General features: G+C 39.6%; 1 protein-coding gene across 4 annotated transcripts in view; it reads right to left on the bottom strand.

The window, feature by feature from the left end:
- The window catches only part of SASH1 (SAM and SH3 domain containing 1), a 183,812-nt gene that overhangs the window by 19,001 nt on the left and 140,606 nt on the right, over positions 1–24,205 (bottom strand). For 3 of the 4 annotated variants that reach the window (XM_056853053.1, XM_056853054.1, XM_056853055.1), the window contains 7 exons: positions 22,539–22,885; positions 17,681–17,752; positions 15,012–15,155; positions 9,729–9,864; positions 7,267–7,436; positions 5,140–5,349; positions 201–351 (listed from right to left, as the gene is read on the bottom strand). In XM_056853053.1, the coding sequence (XP_056709031.1) occupies positions 201–351; positions 5,140–5,349; positions 7,267–7,436; positions 9,729–9,864; positions 15,012–15,155; positions 17,681–17,752; positions 22,539–22,885 (1,230 nt within the window). Of the gene's footprint in view, positions 1–200; positions 352–5,139; positions 5,350–7,266; positions 7,437–9,728; positions 9,865–15,011; positions 15,156–17,680; positions 17,753–22,046; positions 22,886–24,205 lie in introns of all 4 variants that reach the window. The other variant, XM_056853052.1, reaches the window with a different exon arrangement.

The following is a 24,205-nucleotide window of genomic DNA, read 5'->3' as shown; positions in this document are numbered from 1 at the left end:
GCTGGTAGGGGATTTTAAAATATTCTCTGCACCTCTGCCTTTTTATTGAAAGCCATATTTTTCATGATCTCCCAACCCAAGCACCTCTGAAATGTGTCTGCCACTAGGATTACACACTGCCCAAGTTGTTTGTTTAATGAAGATATTATGTCTTGTTTTTCCATTCTGTTCAGCATCTAGAAAATTAAGGCTTCACTCACTGTCATATTCCTGTAGTAATTCCACTGCTGTCAAGAGAATCGCTCTATGCTCAGGGTCCCGAATGTTGAGCTCATCCAAGTCTTCTTCCTCCAGAAGCTTAAAGGTATCTAGGTCTTCGTAGCCATTGAACAGAAAGGTGGGCATGTGCTCCTGTAGAAAAGCGAGAAAGTAGTTTGGGAAGAAAGTATAAGGGAACGACAGCAAACAGAGCAACAGATCACCAGCTCAGACCAAAGTTCCACACTGATGCTTCCTACTCCTCCTTCCTAACCAGTGATTATTACGGACTGCCAGTTATCCAGGCCTTGACAATTTTTCTTTGGACCTAGGAGCAAGCCCCAGAATTAATCAGCCCAGACATGTCCACGCCAAATATACTTTTTCTCTGTCACATTAACCAAGTTTAATGTTGCCTCTTAAGTTATAAATGGGGTCACCAACTAGCCTTGAGAAAAATGTCTTGAACCCTTAACAGAGGTTTAATGGGACATTATTTATCAGGTGATGTTATTTAAATGCATGCATTAAAAACTTCAGCAGTCCATTTCCATACATTTAGTCTTTGTTAAAGCGACATGACATTTTTAGCCACTTCAGCTGTCAACCATAAATTCAGCTGGTCATGTCCTACTCTAAGTGATAAGAACATCAGCTAATTGTGAATGGCAGGGCCTTTATTGCAGTTGGCCCAAGGCTCTGGAATACCTTCCTGAATAAGGTGTAGAGTTACTTCTTCCTTTCTTCAGATAGGGTGAAAATACATCATGCATGTGTGATGACACATTTTTACAATTGAGGCTTTGGGGACAGTTTCATCTCCTATTCCTCAATGAGGGCAATGCCTAGAAGGATGCTACCTGGTTAGGGTTGCTATCCTCCAGGTAGAGTTTGGAATTCTCCTGGAATTATAACTGATCTACAGTCTACAGAGACCAGTCCTTCTGGAGAAAATGGTAGTTTCAGAGGGTAGACTCTATGGAATCGCATTCCTGATAAGATCCCTCCCCAGGCTCCACCCCTAAATCTCCAGGAATTTCTCACACCAGAATTAGCAACCCTACATCCAGCACTCACTTGGCCTATTACGAGGGGATTATTAACTTGAAGGAACCACACAGTAGGCTTGATGAAAACAACTAAGAAACAGGTTTATTTCAGTGGTATGAGCAGCTTGGCTATTTCTTGGTTTTCCTTTTCTCTAGCCCTCTCAGTATTACAGGAACAGTTACTGGAGAGCTCGGGCTTGAGAAAGAGTAACATTTACAAAGAAATACCTGATCCAAATGTATAACATGGAACAAAAAGGCTTTAAAGTTTTTAACTGTTTTTGACACCACCACCCAAGCTCTACCTATATTTAAAATGTTTAAATCCCTAGTGCACTCCATCCCTAATCAGCAGACCTCCTAATGCTTCTCCCACCAAAATCCAACAATCCTTTTCCACACTTGGTCTCTTCCCTTTGCCCATCCTACCAAGCTCAGCCACCTGACTGCCTTCAGCTTTCCCGAGGCAGCCGCAGGAGAGAACAGAAGTTCCCAACAATGGCAAAGGAGAACCAACAGCTATTGAGCTCTATTTGCCACAGATGGTGGCTGCTATTACAACTGATCTCCAGGCAACAGAGATCAGTTCACCTGGAAAAAACAGTCACTTTCGAAGTTGGACTCTATGGCATTATACCCTATTCAAGTCGCTCCTCTCCCCCAAACCCCGCCTTCCTCAGACTCCACCCCCCCCCAAATCTCAGGTATTTCTCAACCCAGAGCTGGCAACCCCAAACAGAGCTCATATCCTAACAACAAATTAGTTCCTTTCTAGAAGTTTTGCAGGACATTCCTTTTAAGGGCAAAACCCCCCTTTCCCCCTTCCAAAATTCTATAACTGAGTTTACTGGCTGAGGGCCACCAGAGCTTTAGGTGTCATGAGCAAATGGCAACCTGGCACCCAGAATTGTTAAGGCCTGCCATAGTCATCATATTGGTTGCTAGTTACACAAAGCTTTCCCAAGTCACACTGTTACCCATTGATGCTAGAAAGATTGCATATAAAATTAAAGAAAAACAGTATCCAGTTTCCCCCTCTACATCACTGTCAGCCAGTGCAAAGCTCTATTTTCCTCTGGGTTTGCAGTATGCTCTTATAACCCTGTTCATTTGGTACATCAAGCAAAATGAATGCATGAAAGGGAGGAATCGGAATTGCACCTGCTTGTCATGCACCAACCTTCATGCATTTAGCTGACCTTCTTCCGTATAGAACCTACATCCATACAAGACCTACTGGTACATGCAAAGGCTCATTCTGCCAGATATTGCCAGATAGTTCATTTATTCACAGTTTGACCCTTTGGACCAGATCACTCACCCAACTACTCATCCAACTTTCTGAAGGTTTGGAGAAGAGACTCCTTTACTCTCCAAGCTGTCTGGTAACCAGAAATCTAGGCCTAAATTTAAACACTGCCAATACGGTGACGTTGCTGCTGGGCTGGTTTCATTCTGCCCTCCAAACACATAATGTTTCTATGTTTCTACTCTATGTGCATCTTCTACATGACATTGGAGCATCACGGGGAAGTGACAACACCAGTACTCAGGTAACATTTATATCAGCCGTTAACAAATTTGTTCTAGGAGCTGAACTTTTGGTTTCTTCTATTATCCTAAAGCATAAATATGGTTTATAACATAAATATGAACAAACACAATGGAGTAAGGAAAATAAATATGCTCTAGGAACACTAACAGAGCAATCCTAAGGAGAGTTCTGCAGTCTAAGCCAACTAAAATGAATGGGCTTGGACTGGAGAAAGTCTCCTTAGGACTGCAGTGTACGTTTGTGGAGGGTGGGAGGGACGAGAATGCTTCAAAAGCCAGTCTCTGAAAGAATCCTTTTATTGGATCCCTTTTATGTTCAAACTGTGCTGGAAGCAGCAGGGGACCACAGCTGCTGTGGACGAGGCTTGCATCAAAAAGATGGAAAGTGGCAAATGGATTCTGGAAATCCACCAGCAGCAAATACACACCACACACAAAAATGCAGGATTATTTTCCTTTACAACCATCAATGGGAAAAAACACACAAAAAGAACAGGAAAATACAGTTAAAACTAAGACAGATATTTTCCAGCACATCTCTCTTTAAAATTAACAAGTCATGAAATTCAACTGCAAGTTTTAAGATTTTGGAGAAAAATAACCATTTATTTACCCCTCCTCTCTTTCATGCCATCATTTATGTATTATGGTTGATTTTTTAAAACTTTACAATCACCTCCACTATTTTGAGATTTTTTCACCCCACTAAAAATACTGAAATCAAATCCATAGAAAAAAAAATCATAGTGAGAATAATCTTATCAATGCACCCCTGTGTATGGTAAGTTCCCTCAAGTCACTTCTCACTCATGGCGACCCTATTGTTCTATTGACCCTGTTGTTAACAGCCTTGCTAAGATCTTGCAGACTGAGGACTGTGGCTTCCTTTATAGATTTAATCCACCTCATCTTGGGTCTTCTTCTTTTCCATCTGCCTTCAACTTTTCTTAGCATTAGTGCCTTTTCCAGTGATTCTTGTCTTGACCATATATTAATAGAATAGCCTGTTGCTGTACTGAGAACATAAAAGATTACGATAACACAGAATAACTTGTATGGCCATTAGAAAAAATAGCTAAACAAGCACATCGGTTTTTAATCATGGTATAATTTCTCAGCAGTTTAATAAACAATCACAAAGAGAGATGATGTGATCAGAGATTGCCTGCAGAATCCTACCTACTGGCATCACTTAAAACCTAAACCTTCAACACTCTACCTGCTGTTGGATTTAGAATCTAATCTTCTAAAATCAGGTTGATAAAAAGGTCACCTCCCTAAAACAGCCGACCTGGAAAAACGGTAAGCAGCAGGGATAACAGTTTAATTCCAATTTGCCTAATCTCAAAGATAAAGCAAAATAAAAATAAAAAAATAAAAATGCATTTGACCTATGCTTTTCTTCCTGACCATCACTTCATTGTATAGGACAAATTAAGGGAATAAAACTAACCTGCAACAGGCAATTTCTCTTCTGAGCTACATTTCAGTCGTTTCCATACTGACAATTAAGCACTAATTGTGCTTATGAACAAGGAAAAAGAAGCCGTGACATAACAGCAGGCTTCAAGATTAACAATATCTTTTTGTACAGTCCAAACAGCGTTTATCGTTCATTTATTTCTTTGGAGTTACCCACTCCTACACTGCCAATTCCTATGGGCTAAATACCATGTGACATACTTCAAAACTATAAATGAATATAAAAATGATGGAATAATTAAAAGTTACAAACACAGTAAATCCTAACAAGTTCAAGGTTCTAATTTCCATCTTGCTGTCAATTTGCAACTTTTACTTACAAGAGAATGATTACACTTGTAAGTGTAATCATGCCCCTTCACACATTAAAAAAAAAGCTAAAGTAGCCCCAAGTCCCTTGTTATGTGAACACGGTGAAGCAGTACGCAAAGCAGAAGAGCACAAGCAGGGCACCCTTGCTGAACCTGTGGGCACTTTTGGAATTTTAACAACAGTTAGTGGGTGTCACAACAAAACAGTTGCCCAAAGGTAGTAGTGGTGGGACCAACCAGAGAACTTCTTCAGGTGCTGGTAACAACCACAAAACACTGGGATGTTCAGCAGAATGTTAAGAGGTTTTAAGAAGCATGTTTCTGTGACAGAGGCAGCTGTTTCCAAATAAGTGCCCCCTGCAGACATAAAAGCAATGCCCCCTGAACTCTTCTGAAACACACCCTGATCCAATGAGGTGCGGGAAAGCTGGGACTGTCTCTTTGCTTTGGGGAAAGAAGCCAGTATGAGCCACAGACATACCCGTGGGTGCCATGAAGCCCACAGGCACTATGTTGGGGATCACTGGAATAAAATGGAAACCAACCTTTAAGTTGATGCGATCTAGGAGATCTTCAACAGATTTTGGCTGAAGAAGTTTTCCCTTTCGACGCCTCCTTGTTGGCCTTTTCGGCTTCTCTTCCTCTTCATTTAACACATCAACATAGATGAATTTGAAGGTCCCCACTTTGTTGTTCAACAGGCCCATCCAGGTACCCATGGGAGGTTTGCTGATTATATCAATGATATCACCCTTCTGCAGAAAAGAGAAACAAAAACATATCTAGTTGAAAGCTCCACAGTGACTTTCAAATTACATAGAAGGTAATAATTACAGCAATAATAACAGTAATAATTTATATATGGCTTTCCAAAGTGCTTCACACTATCCAAAGGAGGGGATAAAGGAGCTTTCTTCACTCTTAATGAGTCTAGAAACAGCATAAATACAGCTGTAGAACAGCTAGCACTTTAGAGTGCTATGACTGGCAGACTGCAGCTGTCTGATGTAGCACTTCTCCATCTCAAAAGGCTTGAGATGTAAAACATTGAAACTCTGGTCCTTGCGTGAACAGTAGTTCTCAGAGGTATCTTGAAGTATCAAGATCTGGATATTTCAACATATCTTACTTACAGTCTTCTTGTGAGACTGCTCTATTCCTAGAAGAGGAAAGAGACCCTTAGAATTCCTATTCTTTGAATAGGAATCTAAGTGCATTGATCTTTCCATGTATTGTAACACTGAGAGTCCATTGGATTTATGGATTCTTACAAACTAAGCCTATTTGGCTTACCAATGCTAAGAAGCATCCTGAATACAGGGCTAATAGCTAGACCTCTGAGATTGTGTCAGAACGTCCTCTACTTAACAGAGGGACTTCTGAATCTACTCAGAGCAAGAGACCAGAGATGTTCCTGAAGGGAAAGGAGACTCTCTGTACTCTGTGAGATATGCACAATGCTGATCCATTGTACAGCACATACACAGATTGGCACAAACAGACTGTAAACAGCTTTAAGCTAACACATAGTATTTATATATTCAGCATTGCTGTCTAAAACTAGAAAGAGCATGCATAGCATGTACATACACAATGCCTGATCTTAATGATCAGTTAAGAATATTAATAGAAGTCTTTAAAGGATTCAAGACTTAGCAAATACAGATGCTCTGGGATAACTTCATATGTTCTCATAGAGCTTAGACTTTAAAGGACTCCAGATGACACAGATGACACAGCAAGGTATAGTGTGTCTTCTGTACAGAAATGTTATGATGTTTTGAATGATTTAAGTGAGGATGCTTCTAACCAAATCTTTCTCCAAATAATTAACCATATTTTGACAGGATTTCTGTAACCTTATATTCTGAATGAAGGTGCATTGCACTAAGGATACTTTATGAGTATATTCTGACTAAAATACTCCTTTATGGAGGCATAGAGAATGTGAATGATTACTTGCTACATAAACATGTTTAAGACTAATGATGTCTATCCTTATATGATATTTTAAGGCTTTGCAACCAAAAGGCATATATTGTATAATGTAAATAAATGTGTTTTTAATATACTTCTACTCTTGTCCATTATTATAAATTTATTGGCGTGTTCAAGAGATGGCTTAGGAGCAATAACAAGTTTCTAGGAACCGTTGATTCCGGTCTAGTGGTGTCTCGCTGAATAAGATAACATATCCCTTCTCAGGAAGGGGTCCTTTCTAAGAGTGTAGGCACTTAACGGCCCGAACCACGACATTGTAATGAAGTTATGGTTGTTTTTCTGAGTTTACTAAAATAAAATTGAGGAAGGAAAAAAAGATTTACAACAAAAACAGTAATGGAGATGAGGAAATCTTGTAAGGTCTAAAGATGTCAGCCTCCAGGTGGGACCTGGGGATTCCCCAGAATTACAGCTCATCACAAGACTACAAAGATCAGTTCCCTTGAAGAAAATTGATGCTTTGGAGGGTGGACTCTGTGGCATCACGCCCCACTGAGGTCCCTGTCCTCCCCAGGCTCTACCCTCAAATCTCTAGGAGTTTCCCATCCTGGACCTGGCAACCCTCTACCCCCTTCCCCCTCCCCCTGTGTCCATGAGGGACCTAGCAACCGTAATAAGGCCAGTTCCTCAGCTATGGTATTAACCTATAAAGAGGAAGACAGAGCCGTTACCTTTAGTTTCAGGGAGTCAGTGTCATATGGACTGGGGGTAAAGTCAGTGTGAACCCTGGCACGGCCACAGAAAGGTCCTCTGTACGGAAGTTCTTCATCATCACCATCTTCAGACTTGACACTCTCTCTGTTGCTGGCTGAGGAATCCGTTGTGCTTATTGTCTGTCCACCTGTTTATAGAAGGAAGTCCTGTAATTTGCTAGGAGAACTAATTTTGAGAGCCAGTTATTTCTATCACTATTATTGAAAAGATAAGACGACAAACACAGCAGGCTATATGTCCTACTGATGTTTTGTATTTGTTTATAAATACACATGGCATCTTTTAACATTAGTGCTGATTAAAAAATGTTCTGCATCTAGCATCTACAGAGATCCACCTGCTTTTGCTGCAGCTCTTCTGAATAGCTGGGTTCAGATTGCTGCACTGCAGGAAGCAGTAACCACTGCACCCCTCCAGAAGTGCATACTCTGAACCCTGACGTGTGATTGAGCCCTCAATGTTGCTGTGGCAATTTTGATGGTTTTCTAAGCCAAACAGAAACAGCCAAAGGAGACAATCACAGGCTCAAGAGTTGCTTTTCATGTTAATTTTAAAATAACTACATCTGCACCCAAAGATACATAAACACATATTATTATAAATACACAAGAGATCATTGGGAGGATAATTTGGGAATCCTGCCCACCCCCAATCTTTCCCTCCAGGATCTTCTAAACTCTCCGACCATTCATACATGGCTGATCTCTTGTGGTTACTTTGCCAACTACTTTGGGGCTTTGCTTTGATTATGCTTGCATTTTCCAACCATCAGAGGTTGCCTCGCTCTCCCTGTGCATTTCTGCATGTTTTCCGCACATTTTCTGGATGCTGGCTAAACACAAATCCAGAAAATGCAGGCAAACCATGCAGAAATGCACGGGAAGAGCAAGGCGACCTCTGACGGCCAGAGTGTGCAATCACAATTAAAGCAAAGCCCCGAAGTAGTCGGCAGGGTGACAGCGAGGAAACAGCCATGCATAAATGTCCTCAGAGTTTTGAGTATGTTACTGCCCTTCTATCTACGCTTTGATACTATGCCAACGGCAGTTTTAATCGGGTGGTACAAACAAATCCCCAAGGATCAACGCTTGTGTATCTGCAATACCCGTGTGCAGGAGGATTTACCCCATTATTTATTTCATTGTCCACTCTGTGCACAGCCCAGGATTAAGTTTCTTGATGGGCTACTAGTGGGTACAAACCTCCACTCAGAAAAGGAGAAAATCATATTCTTGCTCTCTGACTCTAACGAGTATATTTCTCATAGAACATCTTTGTTTGCTCTGGCAGCAAGAAAATTAAGAGCTAAGGTAGTTAGCTCTAGAGCAGAATCCCACAAATGATGTTGTTTTTGGTGGTTCATATCAGTGTTAATTCTACTAGATTTTATTTTCTTGTACATATCTCTTTTTTAACACTGTGCTACTCTATGGAGGATGTTTTGTGAAGCCTATGGCCACATACAAATAAATTCTTCTTCTTCTACTACTACTACTACTACTGCCCTTCTGGAGCATTTTCTGTCTTCATTAGTTATTTTAGTGCATTTGTCCCCTTTTCTTTTTGGTCAATTCTTGAAGTACTATTTTTCTGCATACCTGAGGAATACCCTGAGAATGTAGAGACCCTTCCTTGTCTGTGGGCAACCTTGCTGTGCAGTATTTGTCACCCCTAAAGGGGCCAACCTATTTACCATTAGACATATTGAAAATACACAGCCCCCATAGCGGCTTCACAGATTTACCCACCCCCTCGGTCCTTATTTGAGATAGGAGGATATTATGATTCTAGCACTGCAGTTTCAAGAACCTTTAAGTTCAGCTGCGGTTTTTATTTCTGAAATAGTTATTTTCAATAATAATGTAAGTTCCGTTGATTGTCTTTGCCACTACTGTATTAACATATCAACCTGATTCTGACAGTTATTAATTTAAAAATAGATGAATTAATAGAGGACCCCCATACCAAACATCTGCTTCATTCCTAAGCATTAACTTTAGTTAATTTTATATTTTTCATTGGTTATCATGTGAGAATACCGAGCTTCTCATAAAAAGGATAGCCCTGGGGTTTCACGAAGCATTAAGCACCACTCAGTAGGAAATTTTTCCAAACCATGCATTGGGGATTTTCATTCCCTTCACAGGTACAATCCCTATTACCTCAAACGAAGACATTTCTTTGAGTCTGAGAAGACTGCAGGTGAAAATACCCTGAGTAATATTGGGGCACGTGCAGTCTGTCTAAACAAGATAAGAACAGATATACTTCAGTTTCTAAATACTGATGGGCTTGCAATCCAGCATTTGTGATTTGAACCAGCCTTGACATTTTGCATTTTCTTATTTATTATAAAAAATCAGGATTTCAAGGCAACATTAAAGATAATATAAAATACGTTTTGAACGTTGTCACTTACTCACTGAACTCTGACCACTTAGGGAGCTTCTCAAACTTTCTACTGAACCACCAGCTTTCAGCTTCGGCTTGTCCAGACAATCAGTATCTGGCTGTGGTGACTGAGGGGATTCTGGCATTACATCCAGGCTGGAGTCCTGACAAAAAAAGTATTGTACAATTTAATCTCAGATTCCCATACACTTTATTTTCTCCCGGCTCTCTTTTTCATCATTTTCAATCAGGTTCCCACTCTTTTCATTCAAATGAAATATTTCTACTCTGTGTTTCCAATAATCTTCTTCGAGTAATACTGAAGCGACCATTTTCTTCTTCTCTTTCTAGATTTTTCTTCAGCCGTTGATACTACTGAACACTCCCTTCTGCTCAGGTACTGTTTTACCATATTTTCAAGTCATCTTTTTTTCCTTTAAGGTTTTCATTTAATAGTTCAATTATGTTACCTCTTTCTTTAGAAAGTCCTTAAGGGTCAATCTTTTCTTTATCTTCTTCCAATTTTCCCAATTTCTGATGTTCCATTTTCCTAAACCTAACTTTGCTCAAACTCAGCTTCTGCTTTTTTTACTTTTTTCCATGCCTTTTCAACATTCCTTCCTCTAGTTCCTGATACATCAGTTGTTTTAATTTGACATCCCCCCCCCCCCAGGTCCAAGCTGTTGCCAAGTGTGTCATTTTCATTTGATCCATTTATCTAGAACAGTGGTTCTAGAAGGTCTATTTTTCTTTGTACTGATATTGCTAAAAGTTATTCTTTACCCTTTTTGGTCTCCTTGCTTCTACTCTGATTTATATGTTGTCACTAGTTTGATAGTTTTGATTATCTATTATTTATTCTTGACATGGAGCGTAGTGGTTGTCAGACTAGGACCTGGGGAACCCAGGTTCAAATCCCCACTCGCACCTTGGAAGCTTGCTGGGTGACCCCGGGCCAGTCACACACTTTTAGCCCCGACCCTGAGTAGTATTTGGATGGGAGACTTCCAAGGAATACCAGGGGCATGAGTTGGCAATGGCAAACCACCACTGAATGTCTCTTGCCTTGAAAACCTCACGGGGTCGCCATAAGTCAGCCGTGACTTGATGGTAATTATATAAAAGTATTAAAACATTTATACCCCACCTTTCCCTTGCGGTTCAAGGTTTACAATTTTCAATTACGCCTCATATTACACCTTTGTATCATTCTTTTCACTGGCCTTCCCCTCTCTTTTTGTCTTTTGTTTGAGCTTCTTGTGTTCCAATGTCTTTATAGTCTTACTCCTCTCATTATAGCTTCTGCTCTTTTACTACATGCGCCTCCTAGGAGCCCTTCATTCTCCAGGTGCTAATCTTGTAGTTAAAACTTCCCTTTTTATTCTCCATCTGGGCCTCTTTTCCCTTACAGTTCTTTATCATTGGAAAGCCTTACGGGATGAAGCTTTTCTGACAGAAGTGGGGGGGGGAGTGATTTCACCGAACTCACTATCCTGTATGACTTTTTCTCTACCTGAGTCCTGTGTCCTCCAGAATCATATTTTTGAGGGTCAAAGGGGCTACTGGGGACAACAGTAAAGCTTCCACCAGCATTGGTAGGATACATCCCAATAACATCACCATTCACAGGGGTTTATTTAACTTAACGTGTACGTGAAGTTGTTATTAAACAATTAGTTTTGTTTCAAAGACATTTAGCAAGATGTGGTTAATAGGAAATTTATACACCACAGCCAGAATGTTAATAGCTGCAGCATGGAAACAAAAGAAAGCACCAGATATTGAGAAATGGCTAAGGAAACTATGGTATACTATGTGAATGGGAAAATATCTGCATATAGGAAATTTTGGGATGGAGACAGATATACACAAAATAAATTTGTACAAGTCTGGTCTCCTTTCATTACTTTTTGAAATAGAAATAAATCTAAAGAAGTAGCCAAAAAAGTGATATTGAACCATGCTTAGATTGTCAAAGCTTACCTAATGGTTATTATGTCATGTATTATGTAGTCTCATGTATTTACTATTATGAAATAAATGGATTCTTATTTTTTAAAGCCATTTGCCTTAACATACAAAATAATCTTTCAAACTACTCTTTCAACACTCCCCTCCGACTTTTTCCTAGCCAAATGAGCCAATTAATTAAAAGTCTTATTTGAAGCGTGCATCATTACCTTTAGTATAAGCTTGTTTTTTTCCCCTAGTTTTCTGGCTAAATCTTAGAATCAAGCTCTCTATACATGTTTTGCTGAAGATGGTAATGAAAATTTATCACAGTGTAAATGAAATGGCAGACAAGTAATGGAAATTTTACAGTCTAGAGTGGATAACTAACTTCTTTTTCATAGACATGGTGTTAAAATGAATTAGCCTGAGCATATAACTCAAGCATCCAAAACTGTAAACAAAGCAAAAATCCTTTAGGTGAAATGTAATGGCCATTTTTTTCAATTCAAAAGGTTCTCATCCATATCCATTTTGACAGCCTATTGGCTAAGACAACTTTTTCTTTCTGGGACCTGTCAGGAGGGAGGGGTTAAGTCACATGTACATCCGATTGCAAAGACAGTATTTTGCTTGATAAATGACAATGCAAAAAAAATAAAAAGAGTATAACATTCAAGGCTATCCACAGTGAGAAATTAAAAGAAACCTGCTGATACATGAGAACTAGCGGCTTATTCCACAGACATACAATCACAAACCCTCTAAACAAAGCCTGTTATTTGCGTGCTGCAGAGTCATCAAGAAATATCTTCCCACAAATCAAGCACATCTCCAGAGAAAAACCACATATTGCTAATATAAAGTGCCTTTTGCCTTTCTAATTTTCTACATTTCTTGGACTCTGGTTTTGAATATTTTTATTGATTTATCTGCTTGTTACTTTGCAGTTACTTTGACCATGCAATTCTTATAAATCATACTGTTTTTTGAGAGGTTACTCTGGTTCAGCAATTGGTGCATGCTATCCTAACTGTTAAATTGAGCACCATGTCACTTGATTGGGCCATTAAAGCAACCACAGTTTTGCCAATCTATTTGTTACAAGAATTATAAGAGCAAGTACAAGAAGGGATGCGTATGAATGGACTACACTGTATTTGCGCAAACAAGTTGTATCTCATTTTTAAAAATTACGCTTCTGACCATATGTTATTACCAGTGATATGAGAGCTGTGAACACCTGGGATTGCTAATCCCATAGCTGCATTATCACTACAATCTGATTTTAAGACTCAGCTGGTGCCATGGATTATGTTAAACTGTTGCAATTCCAAATCAAGGTACCAAACTATTCATTGACTCTCTCCAGTTCATAACAGGTTTTCAGGGTGGTTTTTGGGGCTGAACAAGATATCTAAGACTACGATATACTTAACATTTTTAAAGGGGTTAATATTTTGTTTTCAAAGGGAATAAACAGTTTTAAAGTGTTTTCAGACAGGGATCAAGTATAGAAACAGTGTTTTTTGTTTTTTTTTTTTTAATTACCCGTAGAAGTGTCCACTAAAATGAAAAAAAATAAATCTTCACTTGTAGTAATTGCATAAACTACAGGCAGGCATCCAACCCACTGTGGGGCAGCAAATATGCTAATGAAGTGACAATTCCTCCTTGGAGGACTTCTTGCTATGTAACTTAGTCCTACATCATTGTAGGTAAGTGTAAGGCACAGTAAAATTCAGAGAATGGAGATCTGAATTTAGTCTGGTAATATCACAGATGGCATTAAGATAAACACACATTACTCTCTTTACCAGCCTTTAGCTCCTAAACACATCATACAGACTCAGTGAGCCTGATTATACAACAGTCCTCTAGAGGGCAGTCTTTATTCAGTGGGAACGAAGTCCGCAGCTGACGCCAATGCCTTGTGGGTTGTTTGCCAGCAATTGCTTGTTATGCTTACAGTTCAAGTGGAAAGACTGATGAAAAAAAAATTTTTTTTAAAGTGCTGGGTATTTTGACAACCTACCAAACCAAATGGAATGAAGTCTGCCAAACAAAACATGCTTGCAAAAACAGATTGATTTTGGCCAGAGGAAAGTGGAAAAAAAAGCTTTAAAAGAATATATCTTAGAATGAATTTTAAGGATCAAGAATATAGACCTCCACCATGAGAGAATTAAATATACTATGAAGAAAAATATCCATCCATTGGCAAAGTTTTCTGAATAAAACTGCACAATTTTAGAGACTTCAAAATTATGTACAAGGCAGGCTGCCTCCTTGACTTACGTTCCCTTTGGCCCTTCCAGCAAAGAAAAAGAGCCAGAGGATAAAGGGAAGCACTAGAATGACTGGTTCCTGTTACTGGAACTATCAGCCCTGAAAAGCTTCTGACACCTCAGCATACATTTATATGATTGCAGTAATAGATGAGAAATTCCAGCAATATTTTTCATGGTTGTTTTTACTTGCATCCATTATTTTTATCTACTGTAAATGCTTTCTTGTTCAAAAGGAATAGTGAAACGGAAAAAAAGACACTGTTAATTTTCCATAAAAGGATTTTAATGGGACTTCTATATAATTGAAAAAGTAACTATGAAGCTCTTGCAGAAGGTTTCCTGTCAAGCAATTAAAGAAAACGAGCCACACAGCAAATCTTAGAGGTGATGTGGGGCTTACCTGTTTAGGCAGGTATCTATGCAAAGTAAACCAAAGGCTTATTTTTGTAATGTTTTTGCTATATTTTTATTGGTTTTACACCTTTTGTGTTTCTTTAAAAGTGTTCATATTTTAATAACTAGATGGTAGGTTTTTAAATGCTGTTTTATCACACTTTGAATAGCTGTTGTATGAATGTGGATTTCAAACAGAGGGGGAAATGGGGTACAACTATTTTTAAATAAAATAAATAAAAAAACAAACTGTTCAATTTAAACAAATATATTATTGTTGTGGCTTTTAAAAAAACTGGTGTAAGGGATTATTGTAATGTGCAAGTTGTGTAATTTGGATCCTACATTGGACACCCTGAAATGTTGTTCGCTAGAGGATTAGCTCAAGGAGCATATAAACCATTTATTCTTTAGCGCTGTAGAAATACCAGCATATATAAAATGAAACCATATACTTTCCTGGTCTAACTCAATTTGAACTCCCCTGTATGATTTTATTGAAGCTCTTTTCACAGTAAATAGTTTTGAAGGAGCCTTGGAATTGCTTTACTACATTATCCCCTTGAGGAGCTTCTTTAGCGAGGCAATTGTACCTTCCAATGATGCCTTGGGACATAGGTATCAACAAACCTTACGCTATTTACTCTAGAAATTAAATTTCATTTAAACTTACATACCTGCCCTGACAAAGAACTGCTATATTTTTTCGACATTCGTTTCTTCATGGTTTCTTTTACAGATTTCACCTTTTTGCCAAGGGATATGCGGGAAGTAGAAGGGGATTTGATCACTTCTTTGTACACTAAATCACCATCTTTGCCCTGTAAAATGAAAGAGTGTTCGAAACAAGGTTCACAGTTTGCCATCTGATTGTTCTCTGGAGCCTCCTCAGGCTCCACCCCTAAAATCTCCAGGTATTTCCCAACTTGGAGCTGGGAGCCCTCATAGGAAGGGTAGATACATTATGATAGCCTACATTTCCACATAGATTCATCTGCCCATGCCACATTCAGCTAAACCTTTTCCTGTACATCTTGTTAGCTGCACTATGTAGCAGAAATTTGTTCCTCTAAAGACCAAACTACATGGGATATGTAGCATGACACTGCTATTGAGTTAGTATGCCGAACCCTACCTGGGTGTGTTCCCAGAGCTGCACTGACTTCCCATCCCTGTTCAGAGTCATTCCCCTGCTTAGGCTTGCCAACCTCCAGGTGGTGGTTGGAGATCTCCTGCTATTAAAACTGATCTCTAGGCGACAGCGATCAGTTCACCTGGAGAAAACGGTTGCTTTGGATGGTGGACTCTATGGCATTATACCCCATTGAAGTCCCTCCCCTCCCCAAACCCTGCCCTCCTCAGGCCTCACCCCAAAATCTCCAGGTATTTCCCAACCCAGACCTGGCAACCTTACCCCTGCCCCAAGAAACTGTGGCAATTCCTGAACTCAAAACATTCAGATTCCCTGAGACACAAGGAAGGTGCTCCGAGATATGTTTGGCATAATCACACACCCTCTTCTAGTAAAAGAAAAGAGAGATAACTTGAAGAATTTCCTAGAAAGTCTGGAAGGCCAGCAGTGAGGGGAGGGGAGGCAAAAACCTGTCTTGGGGAAAAACATACCAACAATCCTCTAAAAGCACACAGAAGATAAAAAAACCTTACAGTGCAATCCTAAGCAGAGTAAACTGTTTAGGACTGCACGGGTTGTTTCAGTAATATGTGACTTCAAAGGTAAGTCAACTCCAAGCATAAGTCAACTCCAAATCTTGACAGGCATAAAAATTTGCTTCTAGATGTATATCAACATTCCAATAAAATCATGACTGTATCACATAGTGACTAGGGCTACAGCAAAGTATTTTCAGGGCAAACATTGCGCTTCCCCCTCCCCACAACCATGCCTGCTCTCCTTTTTATCATTTTTGGATGCCATTTCTTCCTTTGGTTGCTACTGCTTCAGAGCAACTTTGTCCTCTCCTTGGAGTGACCCCGGCCCACATTTACTGTTGCCCTTATTCCTGGTTAGAGCTTTTTCTACAACACTGATGCAAGCACCACCTGTGGTTGCTGCTTCTATGGTGCAAAAGGTGCCTGGATCTGACTTAGAGCTGAAAGCAAGAGCACAAAGTGTCCTCTTGCAGGAGATGCAGGGAGCCTTCAATCTGATCATATGTTCTACTACTGCTATAAAGCACAGCTTGGGTCATTCTCTTAATCAACATATACAGTCCGATTGAATCTTGTTACATATCATTCTCCCAGAAAAAAAGTTAAAATAACATAATTCAAACCGTATAAAACCAAGATATACAGGATAAGAGCTTAGGGGCCTTCATGGACCAGCCTATTTGAAAAGCAGGCTGGTGCAATGTCTAGGGGGACTGTCGCCTACCAGCTGCATCTGATTTGCCAACTCTCTCCTTTCTGAGACTCAGATGACCTAGTCATGACACTAATCCATGATTTGTAACCTTCTGATTAGACTACTATAAAATGCTTTACATGGCGCGGCCCTTGAAAAAACAACAGAAACTATGAAACTACGACTAATTCAGAATGCGGCAGCCTGATTATTACACATCTTGCCTATTTTGAAACAATTTTTTCTTAATTCAATTCTAGGTGCTGGTTATTACCTTTAAAGCCCTTTACAGCTTTAAAGCCCTTTACAGCTTTAATCTGTAAAGGGCTTTAAAGGTACTAACCAACACCTAGAATTGAAAGACTGTCTCTCTTCTGATATATCCCTGTCTTCAGGGGCGCTGCAAGGCCATTTTATTATCTAGGGCTTTCAACAGTGTTTAAGTTGTAGGCAATGCCTTGGTGAGAGGGGTTAATGGGGCTTTACTGTATTCTGTATGGTTCTAATTTGGAATTGTAAACTGATTTGAGCTTAAGAGCCAGGCGGGGAATATAAACATTAAAGTAAGTAAACAAACACCACACTGATCAGGATTGTACTTTACCTGGTCGGGCACTCTTATACCTGAATAACAACAACAAAACTGTACTTTTCTAACTTACATTTTAAAGCTAAGACACTTTCTGCAACATAAATAGTTTGCTGGTAACATCCCCAGTCATAAGCATAATCACTGGAAGGTAAATAATTAACGGTTTTTGTATTGTGTATAAGCAGCTGTTCACAGAAAAGACACATAGCATGTCAGAATGCAGTTCACAACTCTGATGAACAACATCCACTTGACAATATTTTGCTGGATCTTTTAACAACTATTATGCCAACTGAAATTAAATGTTATTCTCTTTAAAATGTGCCATACTGCCACATGAATACGAGGTCTCATGCATTTTCATAACTGGACCTTTATCTCATACTCACCATCTGATCCAAATTGTTTCCAATGTTTAATGAGCGATTTGTCAAGTCAAATCCGCCAAAGCTGCAGGTCCTCTGTGAAATAAAATAGTTTTAAGAACCTTATTGCTACAAATAAATCAGTACAGGGGATTAAACATTTTCAGGTGCAAGAAGATACCAGTGAAAATGTACGAATTATGATAAAATGGGAAAAATATGTGAAACTTAAAAAGGACTGGTGGTACTTTTCATGCTTTATGCTCCTTCTTTCCTGGCCTTCTGCTGATCATCTCAGACACTCTGCTTCAGATTTTTCCCCCTTATTCCACATTGACTGGATTGTTCCTCCACAAATGAGGTTATGAAGCTTCTCCAAAGTGAAGACTTTATGTAATTATCACTCCACTTTCACTTTTTGTCACAGGGGTGTAGCTCAGTAATAGAAAACGTAATGACCCAATCCTACAAAGTGCAACATAACTCCTGGAAGCAGATGAGCATACAGCAACCTGAAGCATGATGTCAGGCCTGCTCTCTGCAGAGACTGCCTGACTGAAAGTGTTTTGGTTTCACCAGGTGCAGCTCAAGGTCGGCCCTGTTAACCGCCAAATTCCTATTCTGACTCTGACTCCCATGGGAACAGCCCTCGTTGGGAGGGGGGTTGCCATGGCTGCCAATGCTATCTTGATATGACCAGTACTCTTTCATATAGGCCTTGTACCATGCCTCTAGTTCTCATTCGTGCCAACTTACCTATAGCTGCTGTAAACCTGTAGACTCTTTCCAATAAATCAACTCTATTTTGGACATCCTCGTCTGTGGATGTTGTTTATGGGATTGTCACGGGACAAGTGCTTACACATACACCCAAAAGCAATAGGTTTGGAAGGCCTCTCACACAAATCCTCAGCACCTTGGCCAAAATGGCCATTTGCCTAACCTTTCAAGAGATATATTAATAGGGGTTTCATTCCTGGAAAGCACTGGCTCCATATTTCTCACCAATGACTCCATGGTACAAAGCAGCATTGTTACTGCTGTGAGGAGAAGTAGGTTATATTTACAGTGGAATGAGTCACTCTCAGAGCTTCAGCTCAAGCCCAAAACCGCCCCAAAAAAACCACAACCCCCACCAACAACAACTGATGCTGATTGTGATAGTTTTGCCTGCCTAAACACGTTAGCATTACAACACTACCTGCTTCCAACAGCTAATAAGTTCACAAAGCAACGCTACATTTCCATAGCAAGGTGCAAAGTTCTTAGCTGTAACTAATAGTTTTTTATAGCACTTAATTGAAAAGGGGCTTGCTCCTTTGAACTCAGTAGGGCTCCACAGCTGCCTTTCAATTCTACAAATGGAGCTGTTTCCATTCTCTAGAAGTAGGTGTGCCTGTCATTTCTATATCTTTGTGTTTTTTCCCCTCCAGCTTTCCCTCCTTATCATATGGGGACCATAAAACAAAAATAGAGAATTAATTATTATTCTCTGAGGCATCAATGATGCATTGCAAAATATCACCCTTTTAAAATTATGCTGATTGCCAGCTTGCAAACTGCTGGATGTTGACTAACAAGCTGCAAATGAATACCTGAGGACATTACAGCAAGAAACGTTTCTACTCTTTATCAGACCAGTCTATACTTATGAGCCTGAAATTAGCCTTTCTGCTAAGAAAACTCCAAAGCTAGCAGCCACTCACCAATAGAGTCAAGAGCAAAATTTACCTTAAAAACAAAATCGGTGCAACATCTTTCAAGACAGGCTGAGTCTGAAAGCTTAATGTGTTTAAATCTCATGTCTTGAGGATAAAACAGTTATGTTGTATGACTCTGGTGTGCAATTAACAATTTTGGCATTTGCAATGCCAGGGGCCCTACATACAAAGTCATGGCTAGAAGGAGAATTCTGGCAACATGCTAGAAAACAACAAGTGAAAGTAGTAGTACTAGTACCATTTTAAGATGACTGGCTTGTATCAATATAGTTAATTTTCTGGTATAATCAGTGGCCACAAAATTTGCTTTTATAAATAAATTCCATAACTTCTAGTTGTTTTATCAATAACAAGCCAAATGCAGTCTGTAGATAAAACAAGTAAGGGCTTTTCAATGGAATAGCCATGCAATGAAAAAAAATAAAATAAAAACAAAAATGTGCTGGTGCAAGTTTTGAAAGATCCATGCATGCCTTGGGGACCAAAACAAATTTTGATGCAAAAAAAAAAAGTTAAGACAAGACAAGTTAACCAGTTCCACTGAACATGACAAGGATGCCACAGTTCCCTGAGGTTGCAGTAAGCATGTATTATTATCTTAGAAGAAGAGGACACAGAGGTTTTCTGGTTTGTTTTATAGGAGGAAACTGTTAATTAGAGGATCCATCTGCAAAACGGGAACACACCTATGTGAACAAGCTAAACATATCCGAAAATTCCGCTTCTGGCAAACAAACCCATAAATAAATTTTATGGAATGGCAACAGAAGAATTTATGGGACAAAATTAGAAGTTCCTGAAAGAGAACAGAATGCCATCCTACCTATTTATTATGAATTAGGCATATTATGAATACGTTATGAATATTTAAATCCAAAGTAATTTTATCTAATATTTAAGTTGAAAAGTACTTTTTGAGAACAAGGCAGAATCAACTAATTTATGGAACAGCTGAGAAAAGCTCTTGATTGTTCTGGGTAGAAATTAACATACTCTGGCACTGGCCACTATCCAAATACAGCTGCAAAGCTAGTTACAAATTAGCCAGAAAGATTATGTAGTTATTTTATCTACTACAGTCAGACCCTTATAAAACAGAAGCTCTCAGAACGCTGAAGATGCCGGCCACAGTTGCTGGCGAAACGTCAGGAAAGAAAATTCCAAGACCACGGTTACACAGCCCGGATAACCTACAAGAACCAATCTCAGAACGCTGTTTATTATAGTGCAACTTCCCCATCGATATCTTCCCTAATTTTTATGAAATCTCTTAGCAAAAGTGCCTCCCTACCTTCCTACAAAGTAAACAAATTAAATGTTCTTTACTCAGTGTGAAAGGAATATAAGATCCACTGAAACCCAAATATTTGCATACTTTGGGAGGTATAAGGTTACTGTGTTGTATTTTATCAGACTTGTACCGTTGATCTAGTCCAGCATCATAAAGCACCCAGCCCAGGTGTCCCGAAAGGACCACGGGTAAAGAGGCCAGTGTCTCCCCTAGTTATTGCTGCACCCCCATGACTGCCTATCAGAAGTACAACTGCCTGTGAGCAACGATCGTTCTATTTATCCATCATATCCAACAGACCTAGGTTCATATTCTAATGCAGCTATGAATTGGCCTTTGGAAAGTTACTAATTTTCAGCCTGAGTTACCAGTGTATAAAACTGGAACAACTTGCTCACACTTTACATGATTCTTATGAGGTAAGAAACTGTATAACACTTTGGATTGTGTAAGGGAACAGCAGACATGAAAGGGGGAACACCAAAAGCTGATAAAAAAAATGTAATAGACTACAAAAGTAGCCAAGATAGGACTGTAGACTGCCCTGACAGTTCTGAGGAAATTTCTATTATTCTGATTATGAAAAGTTTTTACAATTTTCCCCACCAGACAGTTCCCCTCTCTGTTATAACCTGATGTCTTTCTGATGTGTTTGAATGTGATACTGGACCATCAAGCCTTTTATAAGTCGTATATAATCATGGCAGTCACAAATACATGAAGCTGGATTTAGGGTAAGGGCTTTAGCAGCTATACCTTTGTATAGCAGCTATACCTTTTTACTAGCTATATCTTTTAATACTTTTAAATACCTTTTTATAACTTCTGTATACCTTTTTAGCAGCTATACCTTTGTACAGTTTTTGCAGGGATTACTCTTATCTTCATCTCTTTACTTTTTTTGTTGTCATTGTTGGAATATAGCTTTTACTATCCAAGCCTCTATTGTCCTCAGGGACATAACTATTTGCATATGTTAAATATATATAATTATGCTGGTATTGGGGGGTGAGATAATGGAAACTATTCAATATCTACTAAAATTATTTAAAATATAAATCTTCATATTATTTTTATTAAAATACAAACTTAATTTTTCTGCATTAACATGTTTTTCTTGTTTTTAGTTATCCTGGTTAGAAGGGGCAACGTGTTTCTTTTTAGAATTTTGCCAATCTGGACATCGGGGACCAGAACATTTTGTCAAAGCACTTACTAGAACTTCATGCTGGCAAGTAATTGGGGAGTGGGTGGGGGAGGGAGAAGAAAAATCCAAGGAACTAAGTGCTGAAAAAATGATGATGGAAAAGCAAGCAATGCTGACTGCAACCTAATGGGAACTGGTAGGCCACCCTCAGTAATAATTCTTGGGACTCACAGACTTTTGGTGGATTCTTAAGAGAACCCTTTTAGTACAGCGGTCCACTGTGGCAGCCCACTTTCTCTTCGCCGCCTCCTCCTCCTCCAGAAGGCACCGTCTCAAATCCTGTTCTTCAGCTTTGCTCAGGGTCCTGTCAGTAACAGGCCGCACCAGATGTGACAGATTGAGGTGACTGTACAGGCTTCTTTCCACCACATATGTAATATTGAACTCACTGACCGAGTTGCGCCCTCGGAGCCTTCTGTTTGGAAAGACACAGCCTCCTCCTCCTTCCCCTTTGGCTTTGTGACGAAGCAGTTGCAGGTCACAAATGGAAGGAGATAGGCTTTTCCTAGCAGGACGCTGGCAGAGGAAAGCTCTAGAACACGAGTAGTTAGAATCTGCTTTCTTCAGTCTGATATGTTTCCTGACACTCTGAATTTCCTCAAAGGATACCAGGACGTGGTGTTTGCGCCTGTTGTCATAGAAGCAAACACTTTCTTTACTTACCCCGTGGCTCAGAGAGCCAAGGTTCTTCTTCATCTCTCCATCTGTCAAGGAGCGGCAAACCTTTGGAGTTTTTTCCTCTTCTGGATAGGAGAAGAATGTCCCAATCTTCTTTGGTGGCTTAATAAGGCCACGGCTATCGGATTTACTAAAGGTCTTGAGCAACTTCTTGTTAGTACCCCAAGTGTCTAGGCTGCTAGATGAAGGAGATGTGGTGAGTGAGTCTGAGTCATCATCTGGTTGTTTCTCAGAAGAGCCATCCAAGTAGCATTGCTTCTTTTGAACTCCAGAGTAAAGTGCCGATCTGTCATCTGGTACTGGAGAGCTATCAAATGAATGCTCTTCAACCCCTAAAAATGGAACAAACCATCACATTAGCTTTCTTTCTTCTCCTACTCAAACCTGAATGAAAAACTGCAAAAGAGGCACACCCTGGAAGGAAAATTTTTGTATCACCTTCAACCAAAGAGTTCTCCAGAGTGTGTGTGCGTGTGGGGGGGGGGGAGGAGGTCTTTTCTGGAAAACAGAACAATCTGTAGATAACTTAGAAAAATGCAGATGGTAAAGAAAAGATGCACTGGCATATCCATCTCAATAGCCCCCCCCCCTTTCAATTTTATGACAGAACAAATCTCTGTTAGCTCTGTTTTATGAATGGAAAAACAACACTTTGTAGTCAAACATTTTCTTCAAAATTATGAAAAATGTGATGCAAAAGAGCTAGAGCAGCAAAAAGCAAACAAAATATCTTCATCTACTTAATAGACAAGAATAAATAAACCAATTTGGCTATATTCCATTTTATTTTTTAAAATATAAGGACATCAAATAATTTCCAAAGTTGGAACAGCGATAACATGAAGGTAATATAGAGGGCAGAAGGCAAGTTGTATGAGCGAAGGCAGTGGGTTTCTCTACTCCAGTGTAAAAGGAGGCAACGGTTACAGTTTTCAAGACTGAAAGGCTGTCGGAAAGAAAAATAATAATTAATCTACAGAGGACAGGATTCAAATTAGTGCTGCTGCCTGGAAATTACAGTGGCCTGCACATACTTGAGGGACACCAGCAATTATGAACCAAGCCAGAGAAATGGATTTAAACTAGCAGAATGGAGACTGGGGAAGGGTGGGGGAAAACAGCCCACCTGTGATCCTTGTACAAGATTTTAAAGGGGAAAATGGACAGGCATCTGTTGGAGATGCTTAGGTACAGAATACACTATTCAAGGTAAGAAGACCTTGTGACAGGAGAGTCCACAGGACCTTTTCCTACTCTATGGACTGTCAGAGTTAAACAAAATGCTAGGCAAAATAATTCATTTTTCTGTATATAGTAGCTTTCAGGTGTAAGATACTGACACCCATGAATGAAAGGAACTGGTGAGGGTTAAATACAATCTCCACTAGCCTAGGTTTGGAAAGCTGAAGTTTCTATTTCCTTTCTTGTGCTATGGATAGAGTGGAGAAAAAAAGCATACCACATAGGGTTGCAAACCTCCAAGTGGTGGCTGGAGATCTCCCGCTATTACAACTGATCTCCAGCTGATAGAGATCAGTTCACCTGGAGCAGATGGCCGCTTTGGCAATTGGACTATATGGCATTTGGACTATAAGTCCCTCCCCTCTCCAAACCCTGCCCTCCTCAGGCTCTGCCCCCAAAATCTCCAGGTA

The sequence above is a fragment of the Euleptes europaea genome, chromosome 7 (assembly GCF_029931775.1).
Source record: "Euleptes europaea isolate rEulEur1 chromosome 7, rEulEur1.hap1, whole genome shotgun sequence".
Lineage (NCBI taxonomy): Eukaryota > Metazoa > Chordata > Lepidosauria > Squamata > Sphaerodactylidae > Euleptes > Euleptes europaea.
The sequence above is the reverse complement of the archived record's forward strand: the minus strand, read 5'-3'. Positions and strand labels throughout refer to the sequence as shown.